The sequence below is a fragment of the Leptonychotes weddellii genome, chromosome 9, assembly GCF_054177405.1.
Source record: "Leptonychotes weddellii isolate Sample4059 chromosome 9, ASM5417740v2, whole genome shotgun sequence".
Classification (NCBI taxonomy): domain Eukaryota; kingdom Metazoa; phylum Chordata; class Mammalia; order Carnivora; family Phocidae; genus Leptonychotes; species Leptonychotes weddellii.
This window is the reverse complement of record NC_138377.1, coordinates 2,295,571-2,318,615: the sequence shown is the minus strand read 5'-3', so window position 1 is coordinate 2,318,615 and position 23,045 is coordinate 2,295,571. Positions and strand designations below refer to the sequence as shown.

General features: G+C 48.9%; 1 protein-coding gene and 1 long non-coding RNA gene across 2 annotated transcripts; both read right to left on the bottom strand.

Annotated features, from left to right (window-relative positions):
• Nucleotides 1–1,702: 1,702 nt before the first annotated feature.
• CINP (cyclin dependent kinase 2 interacting protein) lies at nt 1,703–23,043 on the bottom strand. The gene is made up of 5 exons (XM_081829882.1): nt 22,923–23,043; nt 12,019–12,187; nt 9,394–9,520; nt 3,606–3,735; nt 1,703–2,184 (listed from the first exon to the last, which is right to left on the bottom strand). The coding sequence occupies exons 1-5, from the start codon at nt 22,927–22,929 to the stop codon at nt 1,982–1,984; spliced, it is 636 nt and encodes a 211-aa protein (XP_081686008.1). The 5' UTR covers nt 22,930–23,043; the 3' UTR covers nt 1,703–1,981.
• On the bottom strand, nt 12,452–22,887 carry LOC145723349 (uncharacterized). The gene is made up of 2 exons (XR_014148271.1): nt 15,790–22,887; nt 12,452–15,587 (listed from the first exon to the last, which is right to left on the bottom strand). It is a non-coding gene; the product is annotated as an uncharacterized LOC145723349 (long non-coding RNA).
• Nucleotides 23,044–23,045: the final 2 nt, after the last annotated feature.

The following is a 23,045-nucleotide window of genomic DNA, read 5'->3' as shown; positions in this document are numbered from 1 at the left end:
CTCACAGGCTGGTGGGACGGCTCTGCCTCATCACAGCCAGGTCGGGGACCCAGCGGGGTGGCCCCATCTCAAACCCTGCAGTGGCCAAGTCAGACGGAGGGAACTGAAAGGAGGTCTGTCCTTCCGTGACCAGAATCTGCCACGTGGTCTCCCCCAACGGCAAGAGAACCAGAAGAGCAGGCTTTCATGGGCCACAGGGGCAGGACTCCAGGATTATCTGGTGGATGGCACGGATGGCTGACCAACTATCGGGTCACATTTTTATGACATGCAAGTGTTATTCAGAGCTGAGCTGTGTGGTATGTTGTGACTACTTTGATGCTTTTGTATAAGCTTTTCTGTTTCCTGGAGGGTGTTTTTCTTTTCTTTTCCTAGTTTTAATGAAATGTACTTATCGTGAATTCACCCTGAAGCCCTTTCCCAATCCTATTCTATTTTTGCGGACTTGCCCTTTGCATACTCCTTGGCTGTCTATTTTGGCAAGATACCTGGAGGCAGAGAACTGTGTGAACAGTCTCCTAGGTTTAGAAGTCTGTCAGCTCTCTGGAGACTTCACTGTTGTGTGGTGAGTGCAGAATTCAGCAAATTCAACCACCAGAGGGGTCATCCTTTGATTTGATGCCTCTTCCATTTCGTGAGAGATCTCTGCACCAATGCCACCAGATAATGTCACTTAGCTCTTTTGTGTCTGTTTGTCCTTCGCAATGTCAACCCTTTCCATTAGTTCCCCTGGGCCACTTGGGTGTCTGGGGATGAGGCATCAAGAACCCATGGGATGTCCTAGAAAGGCCTGCTCACGGTATTAAGTCCTTCACTGCCCTTTTTTTTTTTTTTTTTAAGTACACCCAACGTGGGGCCTGAACTCACAACCCTGAGATCAAGAGTCGCATGCTCCACAGACTGAGCCAGCTGGGTGCCCTGAAGAGCATTTATTTTTTAAGTACGTCCGAAACATAAAACTGCCAATGGACCTCGGGGCCCTGTCCCGCCCATCTGCCTCTGGGGCTCATGACAACAGCCTGCCGGGCAGGGCGGCCTGGAGCAGAACACCCTGTCTGCCCCATGCTAACCGCGTGGCTTCCTGGCTGCGTGATGTCTGAGGGGCAGCTTTTATGGTAGAGAGACATCAGTGAGTCCACAGGGACAGAGGAAGGAGATACTAAGATATGTTGCCTTTCAGTGCTTTTGAGGTGTCAGTTTACACAGCGAGGTAGGCTCGCTTTCTCCCAAACGAAATCCCTGTCGTGTACGGTCTTTATTGGAATATTTTCCTTCTTTCCCTGTTTCTGGGACGCTGCAGCTTCAGTCAGAGGAGGCTACATCCCGTGTCCGTATCACATCCATGCTGTAGCACAACGTTCCTTACATTTGTCTCTGGGAAGCAGATGGTAGGATCGCGCCCCCAGGATTTGGTTGCAAATGTTGTCGGACTCTAGGACTTGTGCCTGAAGAATCATGTGGCTTTCATGTGCCTGGCACATCCTCAGTCTGCAGATACAGGCAACGTTTGTAGGGAGTTTTCATGAAGCCGCTCTCTATTACTCAGTTAGCTCTATGGTATTCTAAACATTAGTTGTAATTACAAAACTAACGTGCAGAAAAATGTAAATACTAGGTATAAAGTAAAAATACCGAACCAGGGCTTTTCTACATAAATGTCATATAAATACAGCTAATTTACAAAAACGAGATCACTCAGTCATTCTGGTGAGGAACTCCTTTATTTCATGTAGAAGTCCCCTTGGGTGACAGGTTCACAATAGGTGCAGATGACGCCGTGTGGCGGATGGCTCCCAGCAGCATGGCGTCTGGGGAGGCCACAGGGAGCCGCTGAACTGATCCAGTCTGGAAGACACTAAGGTCGGAGGGTGGCCACACCACAGCTCCGGGTCTTACGTGAAAGACTGTCCACCATGGGTGCCACAGAAGCAGCCAGTGGTCGGGAGCCTGGGGGCTCAGACTCTGAGGCTGTGCTGGGAGGTCACAGGGCCCGGTGCCCTGTTTCGAGCAGCATGCTTTCCAGAAGCAGCTTGCTGTTGGTCTCCACGAAGGGCTGGTGCAGCCACATTGACAAGTAGCTCAGGGTGAGGTCGTGGTCTGTGGTGTGCGCTAGCTCTTCAATGACCGTGCGTTTCAGAAGAAGCTCCTTCTGGTACATGTCCGACAGCTGGCGGGAAACCTCATCTGAAACAAACGTCTCCCCTTAATAGCACAAGTTCACAGAACTGCTCCTGCCTGGGTGTGAGGCGCCACTTTGAAAAGCTCTTCGTTGAAAACTAGACTCAGGGGGTGCCTGGGTGGCTCAGTCGGTTAAGCGTCTGCCTTCGGCTCAGGTCATGATCCCGGGGTCCTGGGATTGAGCCCCACGTTGGGCTCTTTGCTCAGCGGGAGCCTGCTTCTCCCTCTCCCTGCCGCTCCCCCTCGCTTGTACTCTCTGTCTCTTGTCAAATAAATAAATAAAATGTGTGAAAAAAAAACTAGACTCAGCAATAGCGCAGAGATAAAGAAGGACCAGGTGGGTCTGTATCACTCTGGCTCATGCAGACCAGTAGGATTAGTTAGCATGGTAAGTGTCATGAAATTAATAAGTAGCCTTTTCTGCTCAACTCTTCGGTCCTGTGATGACTATAAACAGCAGATTCACCTCAAACTGACAATATTCCAATAACACATTACATCAAATGGTTTTACTCTTTTCTTCCTTATTTAAAAGTGAGGTTTCAAATCGGCATCAAATAGCTAGGCCCTTCTTTTGAACTAACAAAGCTAAAGGTAACTCTGAGGGGTGCCTGGGTGGCTCAGTCGGTTAAGCATCCAACTCTTGATTTCAGCTCAGGCCACGATCTCAGGGTCGTGGGATCGAGCCCCATGTCAGGCTCTGGACTCAGCAGGGAGTTTGTTTCTCTCTCTCTCCCTCTGCCCCTTCCCCTGCTCTCACGTGCACACTTGCTTTCTCCCTAAAACAAAGAAATCTTAAAAAAAAAAAAAAAAAGGTAACTCTGATCTTGTAGAACTTAATGGATTCCACGTTCCCAATAGTCTTCCAGTGGGTGGCTAAACTGACTTCAATTTATCTTTTTTTTTCCAATACTGGGCTTGAACTCACAACCCTGAGATCGAGACCTGAGCTGAAATCAAGAGTCAGATGCCTAACTGACTGAGCCATCCAGGTGCCCCAAAACCTATCTTTCCGAAAAAGGAAAAAAAAATTCTGCCTCTGCACAGGAGGTGGAATTCATTCTACCCATTTTTTTAAGGTTATCTATTTTTTTTTATTAAGTAATCTCTGTGCCCAACGTGGGGCTTGAACTCACAACCCCAAGATTGAAAGTCGCAGGCTCTGTGGACTGAGCCAGCTGGGTGCCCCGACCACTTGGTTTTAAAGGGTTAATAAGGGCACCTTGCTTCATGTGTCTCTAATTACATTTAATATTCTTTGCTAATTATTAGAGCCAAGAAGAAAGGCCCATTTTAAGATGCCCCCAGTCTCCTTCCCTTCCAACAGATCCTCTTGAATTGAATTTCAAACTCTGTCAGGTTCTTCAAGTACGCAAATACTCCCATAATTTCTACTCCTGAGAATCAATGCAGAGAGAACTACTTACAGAAATGGGCTGTGGGCCACGTGTGAAATAGGGGTGGCCGATGCCTCCCGTCCCCACAATGGTAGTTCTCCAGCTCACAAACCCCCTTGGTGGTCGAGGACAGCTTTTCCATTTTCATCTGTATTTTGGCCTGAAAAGGTATTAATTGGGAATAGGAGAACCTTATTTGAAATCGATTCCAGGGGCACCTGGGTGGCTCAGTCGTTAAGCGTCTGCCTTCGGCTCAGGTCATTATCCCAGGGTCCTGGGATCGAGCCCCGCGTCGGGCTCCCTGCTCGGCGGGGGGCCTGCTTCTCCCTCTCCTGCTCCCCCTGCTTGTGTTCCCTCTCTCGCTGTCTCTCTCTCTATCAAATAAATAAAAATCTTTAAAAAAAAAGAAAAGAAATTGACTCCAGTCTCAGATTCAATAACTGTAAGCTTTCAAAGCTAAGAGGTACAAATCTGTTGAGACCTAAAGTCAAATAACACTGTTCACTCCACGTGCAGCACATTTCCAGGCAGATGGAGCCAGACAGTGGCTACGATCTCATTCATTTGGATTACATCAGAAATAACCCCTGGATTTCCAGGGCTGGAAAGACAGAGCTTTCTGAGTCCCACTTCCCTAAGATTTCCGAAGGCACTAATTTTTTTAGTCCCAAACACCTGGAGGAGGGGCGCCTGGGTGGCTCAGCCGTTAAGCGTCTGCCTTCAGCTCAGGTCATGATCCCAGGGTCCTGGGATCGAGCCCCGCATCGGGCTCCCTGCTTGGTGGGAAGCCTGCTTCTACCTCTCCCGCTCCCCCTGCTTGTGTTCCCTCTCTCACTGTGTCTCTCTCTATCACATAAATAAAATCTTTAAAAACAAAACAAAACAAAACACCTGGAGGAATCACAAGGCAGGCTCTGCTCTTATGGAATGAGAGGAGGAAGGGTATTACATGAGTTCATTTCTGACTTTTACTAACTGCCTCTGGGTTTACTGAAACCTCGAGGCTCGGTTTCCTTGCCTGTGAAACGGTAGTCGTGAAAGGTAGCCCCTCACACTTCACACAGGAAGTGGGGAGAATGGATGCCTCCGGTAGGGTGGGCTCTGCGGGGGAGCCCGGCCACTGCAGGGGACACACGGACACTGTCCCCGCTGCACAGATGGCCAGCACAGACAGCTCTGACAAAGCGCTAACATGGTGGCCAGAAGGACTATAGAAGGGTTTGTTACATAAAGGGGCCGAGTAACTAAGATCCCAGATTTCAGCAGCACAGACCCACTAAGACCACATTTCTAACCCCTACGTATGTGCACAGGGGTGAATACACAGAGATCTATAAATTGTCAAAATCTGAATTCCTTACACTTGGTCCTTCAGCCACTCTCTAATTATGCCAGATGTGGTGTGCACTAAGTTTAGTTAATGTTGATGTTTAAGGGACTACATTCCTTTCCCCAATCTTTGTAGGTTCGATCTTTCACTTGGCCCCACACCAAGAGGTAGGACTCAGCACTTCTGTATTACAGCTGTGGGACAATTTTCAGGGCTGCTGAGTTAGGGAAGGTCAGAGCCAGCACCCCACACCAGGCTTCCTGACCCCACATCTCTTGGCATGCCATCCTCTGTCCTCTGCATCCTGCCACCTAATGCAAAGAAAAGCTTATAAATGATCAGGACAGCAAGGAAAATCCTGAAGGCCCGACAGGCCTGCAGTGCCAAGCGCAGCTCGGTCATTGACAGAGACACAGATTATGCACGGTGGGCAGCCCTAAGCCCGCAGGGCATGAACGGAGGCGCACACTCCCAGCCCAACCTCCTCCCACAGACCAAACTGCAAAATGTTCGTCCACGTTAGGGAAAGGGCTGCCTCAAAGCCCCCTGCCAAGGTCAAATTCATTAAAGACACTTAAAGCCAAGTCTGGGAAACCATTCTCTCCAAAAGCTGGGGAACAGGCCAAATAATACTAAAAGCCTTATCACATCAACTTTTGGTTTTGAACATAGAATGAGAACTTGTTTCCAAACCACTTCAAAATAGAATAAATTCCCTGGAGCAGAGGATTTCAGTGCCTGATGGCTGGCACCCAGATCTTGGTTTCTGAAACCATCCTCCAATAAGAGGAACCAGGGCTCCTTGGAGAAATGGCTGATCCTAGAACCGAGGCAGGAAATACACAAGATGGGCCTAGAACATCTTGTAATGCTAGAAAGTAAGGAAGCGTACCAAAAATTCACAATGATGGAAGCCTGTCAAAGGGACATAGGAGCCAACGGAACTCGTAATGGCCGAAGCAGGAACAATTTGAACAAAACAAAACTGTATTACAACCCAAAGTGGAAAACAAATAGCCATGAGTCCACACTGCTAGAAATGCATGGTCCAGTAATTCACAGGTGGGGGAAGACAGACATAATTTATGTACATGCTACACCCTCAGGGAGGTGGGACAGAACTTCCCACTCCTTCAGCGTGGGCTGTGTGGACAGCGGGAAGGGAGCTCCTTTTACAGAGAAACCTGACAAAACCTCAGCCAGGCGGTCAAGGTCAACACCCAGAGCGACAGGGCGTGGTCACAGTCCACGCCCTTGCCGGGATGTGATGAGACCTCATCTCTGCGGTCTCCCCCAAAGAACCCACAACCCCGGCCAAATTATGAGAAAGTCATCAGACAGACCCCAAGTGAGGGACAGCTGCAAAATGCCTGACCCATCCTCCTCAAAACTGTCACTGTTATAAAAACCAAGGGAAGTCTGTGAGACTGGCGGCCACGAGGGGCCCGAGGAGACATGATGACTACATTCACTGCGGCATCCGGCGTGGAGAGAGGGCAGTGGGGAAAAAGTAAGAAAATGTGAATAGACCACAGCCTTCATTCAGTAACAGCGTATCAGTGCTGGCTCATGAATTATGACAAAGTGGCATACATGTTTGTGTACATGTTTGTGATACGTAGGACAGTAATGTCTGACATGGGGTGCGGGCTGGGGATGGTTTACTCGAACTCTCCATACTACCTGCTCAACCATCCTGTAAATCGGAGACTGTCCCAAAAAATCAAGTGTTCACAAAAAAATACAGAGAATTAATCCACTGGAGCAGCACACTGTGGCTTGGGGAGACCATAGAGACCAGGGCGCCTGCCTCTTCCCAAAGCCACCAGGCCACGGCATTGGTAACCCTGCGGCACACGGTGCAGCCTGTCTTCCAACTTGGGTCGCTCGCCTCGGGCCCGTGTGCCTCTCCCTCCCATCCCTACGTGCCTTTGAAAGACAGAAAACTTCCCTTCTTGGGAAAAAGGGAGTCAGCCCCAGGCTCAAAGACTTTGGCTGGGAAGCAATATTCAGCTAACGTGTGTATAATGTGATTTTAATTGTATTACAGAAAAACGTTAAGTAAATAAACAGGATAGGATTAATACAAATTGTGAGGTAGGCCTAAGAATGGGTGAAATGTACGTACACTGATGTAGTTCTACCCAGGAGTTAATTCCTCCATGATCTTTGTGATGAACCCACCGAGTAATCATCCAGCCCTTTGGGGGTACATTTCCCACCACGGGACACACCAGCTCCGTGGGAGCCCCTTCCAGCTCTGGACGGGACTTGCAACATTGTTCTCTGGTGGGAGCCAAAGCTTCTGCCAGTCCCGGGGTCTCCCTTATCCCCTCAGAGGCCTCAAAAAACCAGTGGACCATTTCCTGTTCTCGGGACAGCCTTTTGGCTGTGATGGTGGCTGTTTTGTCTGCTGGTTCCCCCTTTCCTGGGCTAAAACTCCAGTTCCCCCAATTACTTCTCTTTGACAAGGCCCGTCCCCGTCCAAACATGCATCCATGCTGGCTCTGTCCGCGTTGATGGGTGGGCCCATCATTTTGTTGGCTGTCATGGACACAGCCCAGGCTTTATCTGAAGATCTTGGGAACTCGGCTGACCACGAGCAGGTGGTCACCTACAACCCAGCGGCTACCTTCCCCTGGCCTGCCTCACCTTGGGCCTGTGCTGCGGGTCAGAGGGACCAAGGGCAGGCACCCCACCTTTCCTCTGCTGCTGCCCAGTTCATCGAGCCTGCCGGCTGGGTTTTCTGCATCTTGACTCTCCCTGCTAACATCTTCCCATGCTGCCCCTCCTCAGTGCAGGTCAGTGGGGCTGAGGAAGGGGTCCAGGGTACCAGCCTGCCACTTAAGAATGGGGAGAACCTAGGACAGACAAACAAAGCCAATCACTCCTGGCGTGCCTGAAATGAAAGGCACACCCCCTCTTCCCCATCGGCCTCTCCTCTGAAACTTTTTCCTGATGGGCCTATGTCCACAGTTACAAATGAGAACGTGTGATCTAACAAGAGCCAAGTGACATTTAAAAACAAAATCCTTTCAGAGTTTTTTTTACATTTTATAAAAGTCACATTAGTATGTGTTGAAAATGTTTCTCGTTCTAACACAGCTTTGAGATTCTGTGACAGGCTTTATCCTGGAAGGGAACAAGAGATGAAGAGGCTCTGGTGGGAGGTGGTGGCTCATCAAAACGACACACAGCGAGGCGGTCAGGGCTGGAGTGCAGCTGACTGAGCACCACGTGTAGCTTTTTGGCTGTTTAAATTATTGTAATACTGGAATTCAGCCACCCCGTTTCTTTTCTTTTAGGAACAATACATGCACCTGCTTTTTTATTCAAACAAAAACATATTTTTAAAAGATTTATTTATTTATTTGAGAGAGAGAGGGGGAGAGAGGGGGAGAGAGAGGGAGAGAGGGGCGGAGAGGGAGGGAGAGGGGGGGAGAGGGGGGGAGAGGGGGAGAGGCAGAAGGAGAGAGAATCTCAAGCAGACTCTGTACTGAGTGTGGAGGAGGACACGGGGCTCAATCCCACGACCCTGAGATCACAACCTGAGCCGAAACCAAGAGTTGGACGCTAAACCGACTGAGCCACCCAGGCTCCCCAAACAAAAATATTTGCCCTAATAGAATGGGTTAATTTGGGAAAAAGAAAACAAAACAAGTGGGCAGTCTTCCATAACTGAGAACTTTGCCAATTTCAATCGCTTATCTGGCCTGTGCCCAGTCCCTGCTGGTCAGGAGCTCCGTGTGCAGCCCTCACCTGCCAGGGACACGGCCGCGAACGTGGAAACAAATGAAGAAAGCAGATCTCACATAGCCCACACGCCCAGAGCCAGCAAGACCCCGTGTGACCCCCCCATGACGACCACGATCGACCTTTTACCGCCCATCTGCACGTACCCACCGACCTTTGTCCCCCATTCTCCTTACATAAACCTGCAAGTCTTTCCAGCCCTTGGGAGACGGTCTTTGAGACGCTAGTCCGTGGTCCTCCCGGTGTCGGCCTCGCTGAAATAAACTCCTTTCTTGTGTCCCCCCCACTCGTCTCTCTGCCTGTGGATTTTCTCAGCGGTGAGTGGCCGAGCCTGGTGTGTTTGGGACCCTGGAGCCAGGGGCTCGTGCACCCCTGTGTGCTGGCTACACCACCATTCACTTCTGTACCACGTGTGATGCACTACGTGGTGGAGCCGAGTGGTGACGAGACACGGTAGGGCCACAAAGCCCACAATATTTACCATGTGGAGCCCTCCGAAGGGGGTCAGATGGACCCAGACATCACATGCGGCAGAAAGAACAAAGGTCTAGGACAGCATCCTGGGGAGCATCGAGATTTAGGGGGCAAGTGGAGGAGGCCGAGGAGGGAAAGGCAGGTGTCTGGGGGAGAGCGTCTCCCACAGCGTGGACACCTGCCGGGCACCGAGAAAGTCCCAAGGACACCCCCAGGATTCGGTGACTGCGAGCACAGGTGGCCGGGGGCTCTGGATCTCACCAAAGCATCAAAGGTGGTCTGCAGCTCCTCACACAGCGTCTCTAGCTCCTTGCTGTATTCCGGAAGCGTCTTGTCCGCACCTTCCCCGGAAGCTGGGCTGCTCTGTAACTCGGCCGCATCTTCGCTCCTGGACAAAATGGAGAAGAGTGCGAACCACGTACACCCCGAGAGGCACCTCGTCTCGTGAGGGCAGACCCTAGAAAGCGCCATCTCCAGGCAACAGTGTCAGGCATTTGGCCCAGGTGTTATTTCACGGGGCTGTAACGTATGCTTACTTATTATTCACCAGCACGATGAACAGTCCACCAGCTCTGTACTGGGGGGAGTCGGCTGAAGGCAGCCCCGTAGCGTCCTTAGCCTAGGGCTCTGTGCTGGGCGCACAAAGATGAACGAGACATGACCATTTCCCCAGAGTTCACCCTCTGGGAATGGTTCGAAGCCTGTGGCCTGTGGGGCATGAAATTAATCTAGCGTGGTCACAACACTTCAGGGAAAAATTAAACATAAAAACAGAAGAGACAGTATCAGAGAGCTCCTTCTGCAGGCAGGCCAAGAACTGTCTCTTGCTGAGCGGGCCCTGGGAGGAAGAGGCAGCAGAGGGCCAGCAGCGGGACACGTGTGCCGGGAAAGGGCCTGAGCCAGGGGACAGCAGTGGAGACGCTCGACTCTGGCTTGCGGACAATGACAGAGGAACACAGAATTATGACTTTGAGAAATAAGAAACTATACATGCAGGAAAGTGCAAAGAATAATGAAGCAAACCTTCCAATCAGAATTGGCAACCGCTAACAGGTTTTCTGAGGACTCCTTTGTCTTTTTTAAAGAAATTGCTAAGGGGGGTGGGGGTGCACCTGCGTGGCTCAGTCGATAAGCATCTGCCTTCCACTCAGGTCATGATCCCAGGATCCTGGGATCGAGTCCCGCATTGGGACTCCCACCCAACACGCATCGGGCTCCCTGCTCACCGGGGAGTCTGCTTTTCTCTTCCCTTCTGCCCCTCTCCCAGCTGTGCGCGCACGCGCATGCGCTTTCTCTTTCTCATGTCAATCAAGCAATCATCTTAAAAAAAAGAAATTGCTAAGGGGGAGCGCCTGGGTGGCTCAGTTGGTTGAGCGTCTGCCTTCGGCTCAGGTCATAATCCTGGGGTCCTGGGATTGAGTCCCACGTCAGGCTCCCTGCTCAGTGGGGAGTCTGCTTCTCCCTCTGCCTCTGCCCCCTCCCCAGCTTGTGCTCTCTCTCTCCCTCTCAAATAAATTAAATAAATAAATAAATAAATAAAACATCTTAAAAAAAAGAAATTGCTAAGGAAAAATACCCTCCTCTGTCTCTTCTACTCCCCATCCTCCACCGGACTTCCAACACCTGGTCAGCACAGGTGGGGAGGGGGTTTCTGCACACCAGGCAATTCTCACAGCCTGCGGCCCTTCCCACAGTTAACTCTACCTGTTGGAGAGACCACCTGGCGGAGGTAGGCACACTACCTACTGGAGACAGACCGATCCCACAGGTCAACGCTCGGCCCCACAAGACCGGCCCCGCTCAACTCCGGACACTAACCGCAAGCCCAGGGTGTCAGCTGTGGCTGACCGATGGGCTGTGCATAAGACGTTCCCACGAGCCACCCCCCTGGACTTGAAGGATTTGCTGGAGCAGCTCACAGAACTCCGGAAAATGGTTTACTTACTAGCTTGTCGGTTTATTACAAAGGATATTAAAGGATATGAGAGAACAGCCAAATGAAGAGGTACATAGAGCAAGGTCCGGAAGGATCTTGAGCACAGGGGCTTGGGTCCCTGTGGAGTTTGGGGGCCACCCTTCCAGCATGGAGAGGTGTTACTGTTCACCAAACCAGAATCTCCCTAAACCCCAACCTTTTGGGTTTCTGTGGAGGCTTCATTATGTAGGCACGACTGATTAAATCATTGGCCACTGGTGTATCATTCAACCTCCAGCCCCTCTCCCCCTGCCTGAGGTGGGGTGAGGGGGTAGAGCTGAAAGTTCACGCTCTCTAATGCCCTGCTTGGTTCCCATGGGGCTTTCCAGAAGTCACCTCCTTAGCATGAACTCAGGGGTGGCTGGAAGGGACATGTTATGAATAACAGGACACTCCTTTCACCTGGACCATTCTGGGGGACAAAAGACCAAATATTAGAACAGAGGATGCTCCTATTGCTCTTATCCATTGGGAAGTCGGAGGGGTTTTAGGAGCTGTAGGCCAGGAACAGGGAGGGAGACCAAAGAGATAGTTCTTACTATCAATCACAACATCACAGAAACAAAGCACAATGTTGTGAAATCAGAGGCCTGCTGATCTCCCACCCAACACGCATCCATCCTAAAGGTGCGAGCTTCACAGCTGGGCCCGTGTCCTTCCAATCCATTTTCATAATTTCATATACAGACATAACAATGAATGACAGGTAGCATAATTTTGTATTTAAAATGGACATACATATACAGTTTCTACTTGCATACATCATTTTACCACTTGCTCTTCTTAATATAACGTAATTCACGCATGTTGATAAAGACTACCATTCCCACCCTAAACGACTCCCAGGAGACTCGTGCCCAATCACCAAGGGTGCGGGCTCAGAGCTTGAGGAGCTCTATACACATACTTACCATAACCTGGTTTTCAGGTTGGCAATATTATTTGCAGTAGCAAAACCTGTGTCGTTGAGGGCTTCCCATTTCAATATTAAATTATGCCAATCAGCTGCATTGTCCTTAATTTTTCTTGCACTGACAGATAAGACAGGTTTTCTGGGCGTTGTGCTTCCAAGAGGGTTTGCTGACAGGGAGTAAAAGAAACACAATGGATCACAAATTTGTGAAAATAAATAAAAGGAACCTCATTTAAAATGGAGTTGGGAAGCCGTGAAAGGGCAGCTCTCACACACACACACACACACACACACACATGACTTGCTGTGGCCTGCACAACCAGCAGGAAGGAGGAAGATAAGCATTATTACAAGGGAGGACATTTTTCACATAGGAATTTCATTTACTGCTTTTAAGAAAAAGAAGATCCCTCCCTGTTCCAGCAACAATGCATCAACCACCACTTACAGCCGATGAGAAATCACTAACCTCAAACTCTTGTTCTTCTCCACAGAACATGTGTTCAACACCTCCCCACTTCCCCCTAAAACCTAATTAAAGCTGACCTTCCCTTTGTCTCTTCCGACTTGCCTATGATTCGTCATAGCGAATTGTCCGGAATTGCAATTCCTTTGCGATTCCTGAATAAACTCATTTTTTTTTAAAGATTTTTTTTTAAAAATTTTTATTTATTTGAGACAAAGAGAATGAGAGAGAGAGAGCACATGAGAGGGGGGAGGGTCAGAGGCAGAAGCAGGCTCCCTGCCGAGCAGGGAGCCCGATGCGGGACTCGATCCAGGGACTCCAGGATCATGACCTGAGCCGAAGGCAGTCGCTTAACCAACTGAGCCACCCAGGCGCCCCTAAACTCATTTTTTACTTAGAGATGTTCTTTGCTCTGTTTATTTTATTTTTTTTTAAGATTTTGCTTATTTATTTGAGAGCGAGCAAGCAAGAGAGCACAAGTAGGGGGAGTGGCAGAGGGAGAGGAAGAAGCAGGCTTCCTGCCAAGCAAGGAGCCTGATCCAGGGCTCAATCCCAGGACCCTGAAATCATGACCTGAGCCAAAGGCAGATGTTTAACCAACTGAGCCACCCAGATGTCCCCTTAAGTTTCTTAAGACTTGTTTTGTGGCCTTGTTTTGTGATCTATCATGGAATATGTTTCATATGTCCTTGAAAAGAAGGTGTAACTGCTGTTTCTGGATGGAGTTTTCTGTATGTCTGTTAGGTCCAATTAATCCATAGTATTGTTCAAGGCCATCTGTTTCTTTCTTTCCTTTTTTTTTTTTTAAAGGTTTTATTTATTTATTTGACAGAGAGAGAGAGAGCACAAGCAGGGGGAGCAGCACAGGCAGAGGGAGGAGCAGGCTCCCTGCTGAGTAAGGAGCCCGATGCGAGACTCGATCCCAGGACTCTGGGATCATGACCTGAGCCGAAGGCAGACGCTTAACCGACTGAGCCACCTGGGTGCCCCTCTTTGCTCTGTTTAAAGTTTACATTACTTGGAGGTCAGAGTGGGATCCAAAGGAGAGGACCCCAGGGGATGAAGACCCTCAGGCCTGAGCAAGGCGTCTGTGTGGAGCCTTCGTGCTCACCCCTTTGGAGGGTCTCTCAGATTTCGAGCCCTCCCTTTGGTGGAGCACCCGACTTTATTCAGGATCTGTTTAAAGTACTCGCTTCTTTTCTGAACCTCAGATTTTGAGTAATGGGATTTTGACTCTCTACACTCTCTCAGGAGGGTCCTCCTTCTGGTACCCCATCTGGTTTTATGTTTAAAAGCTATGGTCCTAGGGCACCTGGGTGGCTCAGTCGGTTAAGTGTCTGCCTTTGGCTCAGGTCATGATCCCAGGGTCTTGGGATCAAGTCTCGCATAGGGCTCCCTGCTCTCTGCTTCTCCCTCTGCCCCTCCCCCTTCTCGTGCTCTCCCTCTCTCTTCCTCTCTCATATAAATAGATAAAATCTTTAAAAGAAATAAAAGATATTTTTAAAAAGCTATGGTCCCTCTCACGTGCATTATTTACTTACTTATTTGTATTCAAGTATATTAACATACTGTGTTATATTAGTTTCAGGTGTACAATATAGTGATTCAACACTTCCATACATGACCCAGTGCTCATCACAAGTGCGCTCCTTAATCCCCATCACCTGTTCCATCTCCCCACCACGTCCCCCCTGTAACCATCAACGTGTTCTCTGTAGTTAAGAGTTTTTTTGTTCCTTTTTTCTTTGTTTGTTTTGTTTCTTAAATTCCACATATGCATGAAATCATATGGTATTTATTTTTCTCTGACTGACTTATGAAGAACTTATACAACCCAACACCAAAAAAACAATAATCCAATTAAGAATGGACAGAGGACCTGAATAGACATTTTTCCAAAGAAGACATACAGATGGCCAATAGACACATGAAGAGATGCTCAACATAACTGATCATCAGGGAAATGCAAATCAAAACTGATGTGGGAAACAAAGGCAAAAGAAAAATTATTAAATTTCCTTACTACTTATAGCCCACTGACAAGTCCTTAAAACAGGCAGAGAGACCTTCCTCCAGGAACTCAGCCGCCTCAATGCTAATACCTCGCAAAGGGCAAAAGGCAACCTTAGCCTGACCCCTCCCTCCCCCCAGGATCCTGTAAGTCTACTTTAAATAAAAATTCCTGTAGAAATTTTCTTTATCTCTAAACCCAAGATACACGTTGGCAATCACCCCCCCAAGCATATGGCCCATGGTTATACATCTGAAGGGTCTCATGACTAAGGTTTTGTTTTTTGTGTTTTTTTTAAGATTTTATTTATTTATTTGACAGAGAGAGACACAGCGAGAGAGAGAACACAAGCAGGGGGAGTGGGAGAGAGAGAAGCAGGCTTCCTGCTGAGCAGGGAGCCCGATGTGGGGCTCGATCCCAGGACCCTGGGATCATGACCTGAGCCGAAGGCAGACACTTAACGACTGAGCCACCCAGGCGCCCCCCTTCTTTTTTTTTTTTTTTTTTTACCCCCTCCCAACTTGAAAGTATATAACGGGCCACTCCTCATGACCCCAGTGCCTCCCTTTCTGCCCACGGGTCCTGTCCCCAGGCTTTAATAAAACCACCTTTTTGCACCAAAGATGTCTCAAGAATTCTTTCTTGGCCATTGGCTTCGAACCGTAATGACTTTCCTACGTCAAAAGCCACAATGAGATATCACCTCACATCTATCAGAATGGCTAGTATGGAAAATACAAGAGGGGCTCAGTCAGGTAAGCGTCTGCCTTTGGCTCAGGTCATGATCCTGGGGTCCTGGGATTGGCATCGGGCTCCCTGCTCAGCGGGGAGCCTGCTTCTCCCTCTCCCTCTGCCCCTCCCCCTGCTTGTGCTTGCTCTCTTTCTCTCTCTCAAATAAACAAATAAAAATTAAAAAAAGAGAAAAGAAATAACAGGTGTTGACAAGGATGTGGAGAAAACGAACCCTCGTGAACTGTTGGTGGGAATGCATTTTGACTAAATGGACCAACTTAACCAAAGATGAGTTAAAATTCCAATGCCCATTATGGGGAACTCTTAACCCCCCCCCAAAAAAAACTTTTCTCAAAACCTAATTAGAGGGCGCCTGGGTGGCTCAGATGGTTAAGCGTCTGCCTTCAGCTCAGGTCATGATCCCAGGGTCCTGGGATCGAGTCCCGCATCGGGCTCTCTGCTCCTTGGGAGCCTGCTTCTCCCTCTGCCTCTCTCTCTCTCTCTCTGTCTCTCGTGAATTAATAAATAAAATCTTTAAAAAAAAAATAATAAAAAAAAACCTAATTAGAAAGCTCTGACTCTAATATTAAACAGACTCCATGGAATACCCAATTTAATGGGTACCTGGAGGCTTCTAAACAGATTCAGGACTCTCAAGTAGCCTCTTTATAAAACACTGATTTCAAATTAACAGAGCAGCAAACAAAGGAAGACACAAATCTTCTGAGGCCTCTTGCTCCCCTCCTGTCCTCTTGGTCTCTTACGCAAAGGGTGCTCAATAGCCATCTTACGCAAAGCACACAGCCACCATCCCCTTGCCCTCCCGCACGACCCCCACCTACTTTATACCCTGAACTTCCTCATTCAATCCTCTCTGGCCGTCCTTCCCTTCTTCTCCCAAACCCATTAAAACCTGCCCCATTAAAGTCAGACCCTCCGAGGATCCAAATGCCAAACCCCTATTTTGTCATGTGCCCTGGACTAAGGGTGAATTAGGACCTATAGTCAAAGACTCTCCCAAAGTGAGATTTGGGACTCTCAGATTTGCTAAGGATCCTTAGATCCTCATAGATTTGCTGAGTAATTTAAGATGGTGATTCAAACTTATCAACTGGGTTTCTCAGATTCACATCCGCTATTACATATGCTTGCTGTCCAGGGCCAGTCCGAGCACTGGATGAACTCTGCCGCTCGGATAATCCTGGTGAGAGAGGACGTCAAGGGCCTCCATTCTGACCTCAGTCAGTACTTCCTACATGACTAAGTTCTTCTTTTCAGCTTATCTCTTAACACAAGAAAGAGCCAACTGGCAGAGCCTCCCGTGAGGGGAATCGAAACCACCCCGCGCCCCCAAGCAACAAGGACTGCCCCGAGCCAGCAAGACCCCTCAGGACTGAGCCCAGAACAATGAGACTGGACCTTCGCTGCCCCTGCACGTACCCACCCACCTTCACCCTACGTTCTCCTTACGTAAACCTGCAAGGATCTTCAGCACTTGGGAGACGGTCTTTGAGACGCTAGTCCGTGGTCCTCCCGGTGTCGGCCTCGCTGAAATAAACTCCTTTCTTGTGTCCCCACCACCCACCTCTCTGCCTGTGGATTTTCTCTGTGACGAGTGACCAAGCCCGGTGTGTTTGGGAGCCCGGAACCAGGTGCTTGCGCACCCTCGTGCGCCGGCTACATGGAGGGATCTCTAGAACCACAGATGGGGTACTATCCCATCTTGCTACATGATCAAGCTCCTGCAGGCACTAAATGACTTTACCAGACAATTCCTAGGGCTTTCCCACAACCTGCTGAACACACTATGAATCAGGCTTGTACCCAGAAACCCAAAAACCCATGCATGATTATTATAGTTGGCTCCAAGTTACTGTGGGGATTTTTTGTTTTTGTTTTTATTTTTTTAGAGAGAGAGAATCTTAAGCAGGCTCCACCTTAGCATGAACCCAATGCAGGGCCTGATCTCATGACCCTGAGATCATGACCAGAGTCAAAATCAAGAGTTGGATGCTTAACCAACTGAGCCACCCAGGTGCTTCTCCAAATTGTTTTTAAAGAAAATTCTGGTCTTCCTTTAAACACTGAATCTACTTGGATAGCCTTGAACTCTGTGTTTATTACTGGGCGGATCTTCCAGGTCATTATTGGGTGGATCTTCTAGTTAAAAGGACCAGATGAGGGACACCTGGGTGGCTCAGTTGATTAAGCGTCGGCCTTCTGCTCAGGTCATGATCTCAGGGTCCTGGGATGGAGCCCTGCACCGGGCTCCCTGCTCAGCAAGGGGTCTGCTTCTCCCTCTTTCTCTACCCCTCCTCCCGCTGGTGCGCTCTCTCTCTCTCTTGCTTACTCACCCTCTCTCTCTCAAATAAATAAATCAAATCTTAAAAAAAAAAAAAGGAAAGCTTAATGAATCCCCCTGCCCTTGGCCATCCCAATGATCAACTTCCCTTTTATATATGAAAAGGAAGGGAATTCCCTGGGGTTACTCACCCCAAACACGGGGATCACCATTGACCCTATAGGGCATTACAGCCAACAACAGGCCGTGTGGCACCAGGCACCTTGCCTCAGAGCCATTCTTGCCACCACCCTTCTGGCTAAGGGCAGCGAGGAGATAGTCCTGGGACCCCTGTAGCCATCCCCGTGCCCCACGCAGTAGAAGCCCTCCTGAACACCCACCACCCTCCAGCCAGTCGTTTCTCTCCTACGAAATCCTCTTTCTAACCACCCCTCCCAGAACTCCTTGTCGCGGCAGTCACCTCCCTGCTCATGCCTGACTCTGACAGATCACCTCCTGACTCCCTCCCACGATGACTTACATCCTTTGGATGGTGCTGACTTCTCATGGTTCCCTGATGGTTTTTATGTGAGAGGTAGAAATGGCGAATGTTGTGCTGGATACGCACTTGCAACTCCCTCCGAAGTAACTGAGTGATACCTTTACCTTTGGCTACTTCACCCCAACAAGCTGAGCCGTACGCCCTCACGTGGCGGGCACGTCCGCCAAGCGCACGACTGCCGACATTTACGCTGACAGCCGATATGCCTTAGGAGTGGCTCACAATTCTGTAATGTTATGGCAACAATGTGGCTTCCGAATTTTAGCAGGGAGAAAATTTTAAATGGGTCTTATGTCCAAAATTTATTAGGTGCTACACTCCTATCAGCTTCTCTGGCTATTATTATTATTATTTTTATTAGAGAGAGAGAGCATGAAGGGGCCCGCGTTGGGCTCCATCTTGGGTGTGGAGCCTGCTTGAGATTCTCTCCTCCCTCCCCGTGGCTTGTATGCACACGCACACACATTCTCTCTCTCTAAAAGAAGAAGAAGAAGAAGAAGAAGAAGAAAGAGAGGGCGAAGTAAGAGTCTCTGGCAGGACTGGGCTCCTGCAGGGTTCGATCTCATGACCTGGAGAGCATGACCTGAGCCGAAACCAAGAGTTGGATGCCCAACTGACTGAGCCACCCACACGACCCTCACCCTCTCTTGGAAAGACAGTGCCCCAATTGCAATTCCCAATCCCCCACAAAAGGAGGAAAGCTTTCTGACTATTGGACCTGTCACCAGAAGCTCTGATCTGTTCACAATGTCAGAGACCCCCTGGTCTTACCTTTAACCAATTTCTTTGTAGTCCCAAATGCCACTGTAGATGACACCTGCAAGCCTATAGATGTTACCTATCCAGTTAGGCTATTATGGCCGGCATTCCCATACTTGTTTCAGCCTTTCCCTAGTTGTAACCATACTAGCTTAGTTAAATCCCTCCATCTTTGCCATTGTACAATCCCACATTCTTTTCCTTATGTAAGTGTGATCTGTCTCCCTGCACCCGAGGCAAATACAAACAAGTTTATGCCTCTTTGCAAAGTTTCTAGAAAAGACCCTTTAATGAAGGAATGGCCTCTCACAGGATGTCATCCCAACTCCTCCAATCCCTGGCTTGAAAAGGCCAATCAGGAAATTCCAGCTAATAAATCTATCAATATCCAGACCTTACCTGGAGTCCCCCGTGCACCACCTGGTTTCATTTTTGTTTACAGGGGACAGCATTTCCCATGGGCATAGGAATGCTTAGACAGTTGGCAGCTTGGAAGTCAATGTTTATTGTTTACTGTTAACTTTCATCACAAACCAGAGGCCTCCGCCAGCCTGCCCCTTTAGGCCTCCACGGCTCTCTTAACCAGGAACTTCAGGGGGCATACATGACTCCTGGTTTACCTCTGTAGGGAGGCTTTTCCCCTCGGGTCGGAGTAAGTGCCAGTGAACACATGATCAGAAATCTCTCCCTAACATTAGGAGAGGTAGGTGACTCCACAGCCAAAGCAAGACAGCCCAACAACGACCACGTGACTTGTTGGCTAAAGGAGTTTTGGACAGGGGCGCCTGGGTGCCGCAGTCAGTTAAGTGTCTGCCTTCTGCTCAGCTCATGATCTCAGGGTCCTGGGATTGAGCCCCGCGTCCTGTCAGGCTCCCTGCTCAGCGGGGATCCTGCTTCTCTCTCTGCCCCTCCCTCCTGCTCTGCTCTCTCTCTCTCAAATAAATAAATAAAGGAGTTTTGGACAATCTACTTGCTGGACAAGGAGGCATTTGTGTGGTAGGAAATACCACCTGTTGCACCTGGATAAATACCTCTGGAGAAACAGAAACCCACTTACACAAGATCAGGGAACAAGAGCACTAACGACAATGAATTTCACCTAATGACCCCTAGTCTTTTGATCTATTTAGCTGGTTACCTTCAGGTTTGAGCTCCTGGTTTAGAACTGTCATACTGGATTTGTCATATTATTTTTAATTCTGCCTTTTTTTAAAAAAAAGATTTTATTTATTTATTTGAGAGAGAGAGAGAGGAGAGAGCACAAGCAGGGAGAGCAGCAGAGGGAGGGGGAGCAGCAGAGGGAGAGGACGAAGCAGGCTCCCCGCTGAGCAGGGAGCCCAATGTGGGGCTCGATCCCAGGACCCTGGGATCATGACCTGAGCCGAAGGCAGACGCTTAACGACTGAGCCACCCAGGCGCCCCAAGATAGAGATTTTAGATGCTAAGTGCTGAGGTCTCCCTCCTACCCTTTCTTGTCATTCACACATGGCCTCAGTGGTTTCCAGTCATTACACACTTTCGCTGTGACACGGGACAGGACAACCAGGAAAGTGGACAAAGCCACTAAATGCAGAAAACCTGACTCTTGATAAAGTGATGTTTTTGAGCAAAGACCTTGATCACAAGGGGGAAATGTGAAAATAAAAGAAACCTCATTTAAGAATGGAGTCGGGAAGCCCTGGAGAGGGGGTTGCTCACACGCACACCACTTGTAGCCTGCACAACCAGCAGCAGTAAAGAAGGTAAGAATGATCTCAACAAGGGAGGACATACTTCACATAGGAATTTTATCTCCTGCTTTTAAGAAAAGGAAGGAAGAGCTCCAGCAATAATGCACTAACCACCTCCTATAGCCAATGGAGAAACCACTGTGCAAAAACCACTACAACCTTGAACTCTTGTTCTTCTCCAATACACTTTTGTTTACAACTCTCCCCAGTTTCCTCCTAAAACCTAAGGAAAGCTGACCTTCCCTTTGTCTCTTCCAACTTGCCAGAATTCACCATAGCTTGCCTGTCCCAAATTTGCTCTGTTTAAAGTTAACAAATTTATGGTCTTAGTTGGAGAGCAAATATATATATAATTATACATATATATACGTATATTTCTTCTATCAGAAACAGCCAGATGGAAGAGATACATAGAGCAAGGTATGTGGAAAGGGGTATGGAGTCTCCATGTTCTCCGAGCACACCACTCTCCTCAAATCTCCATGTGTTCACCAAACTGGAGCTCCCCAAATCCCATCCTTCTGGGCTTTTATGGAGACTTCATTACACAGGCTTGGTTGATTAAATCACTGGGCACTGCCCATTGATTCAACCTCCAGCCCCTCTTCCCTGGGAGCATGGGGGAGGTAGGTGGGACTGAAAGTTCCAACCCTTTAATCATATGATTGGTGTGTGTGCACGTGGGAACCAGCCCCCACCCAAAGGTTACCTAGGGGCTTCCCAAAAGTTACTCCATCAACCTAACAAAAGACACCTTGCTCACTCTCACACTTCGGAAATACCAAGGGTTTTACCTCTCTGCCAAGAACAGGACAAAGACTTAACATTTACTTCTTATTATAAATCACAATCACAGCCTGTTATGTAAGTCCTGTTTACCACTTCTCCAGCTTCTCCCAGGTTGCTCTCTATGCCTTAGGGCTAGCTCTGTACAAGTTCTGACTTTGATCTAGAATATTTCTCCTGTCCATGTATGTCCCCGCTCACTTGGCTAACTCCTAGTATCGTTTAAGGCTCTGCTTATTTAAATATCCCTTCATTCTTGTGGCGCCTGGGTGGCTCAGTTGGTTAAGCGACTGCCTTCGGCTCAGGTCATGAGCCTGGAGTCCCTGGATCGAGTCCCGCATCGGGCTCCCTGCTTAGCGGGGAGCCTGCTTCTCCCTCTAACCCTCCCCCCTCTCATGTACTCTCTCTCTCTCATTCTCGCTGTCTCAAATAAATAAATAAATCTTTAAAAAAATAAAAAATAAAAATAAATAAATAAATATCCCTTCATTCTTTACTTATACAACTCACCAACAATATGCCAGGCATGGGGGATCAAGTGACTGAATGAGACATACCAGGACCATTTTCATGGAATTTACTTTCCAAAGAGGAAGTGGATAATAGACAACCAGATGACCATGATCAATTTAGATCGTGTTAAGTGCCATGTGGAAAAGAAAACGGGGTCTTGTGTTAGAGTGAACCCCAGAAGAGATGTCATTTAGGCCAGAACCTGAATGATGAGAGGTCAGTAGTATGGGGCCTAATGTGAGAATGAGCTTGGTGAGTCTGAAAAACTAAGCAAGACCAGTATGTCTATGATGAGGGACAGAAGCCCGGAAGACTGACCTTTAGCCTACATAGTTCCAACAAGGATCAAGTATGTGCTGGTTGCTACATTCTTAAAGGGTCTCATGACTGCCTGTAAATCTCACCGATAGTTAATACTGAACTGAACGATAAGCACCAGAGGAATCTTGCGAAAGTAGTTTTATGAGTAGAAGTTCAGAGAAACATTTACGATATAATATTCCCTGCACGTCTCCTCCCTCTTGACCAGTAAGCATATAACCACCAGCTTCCTACAGCAAAAATGCAGCCCTTTCTGCCCACGGGTCCTGTCCCCATGCTACTCAAACGAGCTGACCCACATAAAGCACCTGGGACAATACTTGGCACACAGTGAGCACTCGCTGAACGACAGCTTTTATTACAAGCAAAAAGCTCTTTGCGGGTAATCCTGAGGGAAATTCAGGGAAAGGTTTTGGGAGGAGCTGGGCATGCAAGGCTTGGCACCCAACGTACTCCGCTAATTTTCGTCATTGTTTACAATGACAATTACAATTTGGGCGTCCGGATCTGCTGACAGTCCTCTCCCCACAAGTAGTTCTACGCGTGAAAAAAACCGAGGCTCGGCCAAACTGACGGGATCCCGGGCCGACCGCCGAGCAGGCGCGAGGCCCGCGGGCTGGGCTGGGCCAAGGCAGGGACCCCCATTCCCACCGGGACGTTCCGGGACTCCGGCCCAACCCGCAGGCCGAGCCGGGACTCTCCCAGCCTCCCAGCCCCGGGGACCTGAGCCGCCGCACGCACCTGCCATGCGTCCGCCGATATCCCGGGAAGGAGCCCGAGGCCCCGCCCACGCCCGCCGGAAGCGCGCTGGCGTCTCTTCCGCGCCGCCCGGCTGGCCGGCCGCCACTTGTGGCTGCGCCGCTC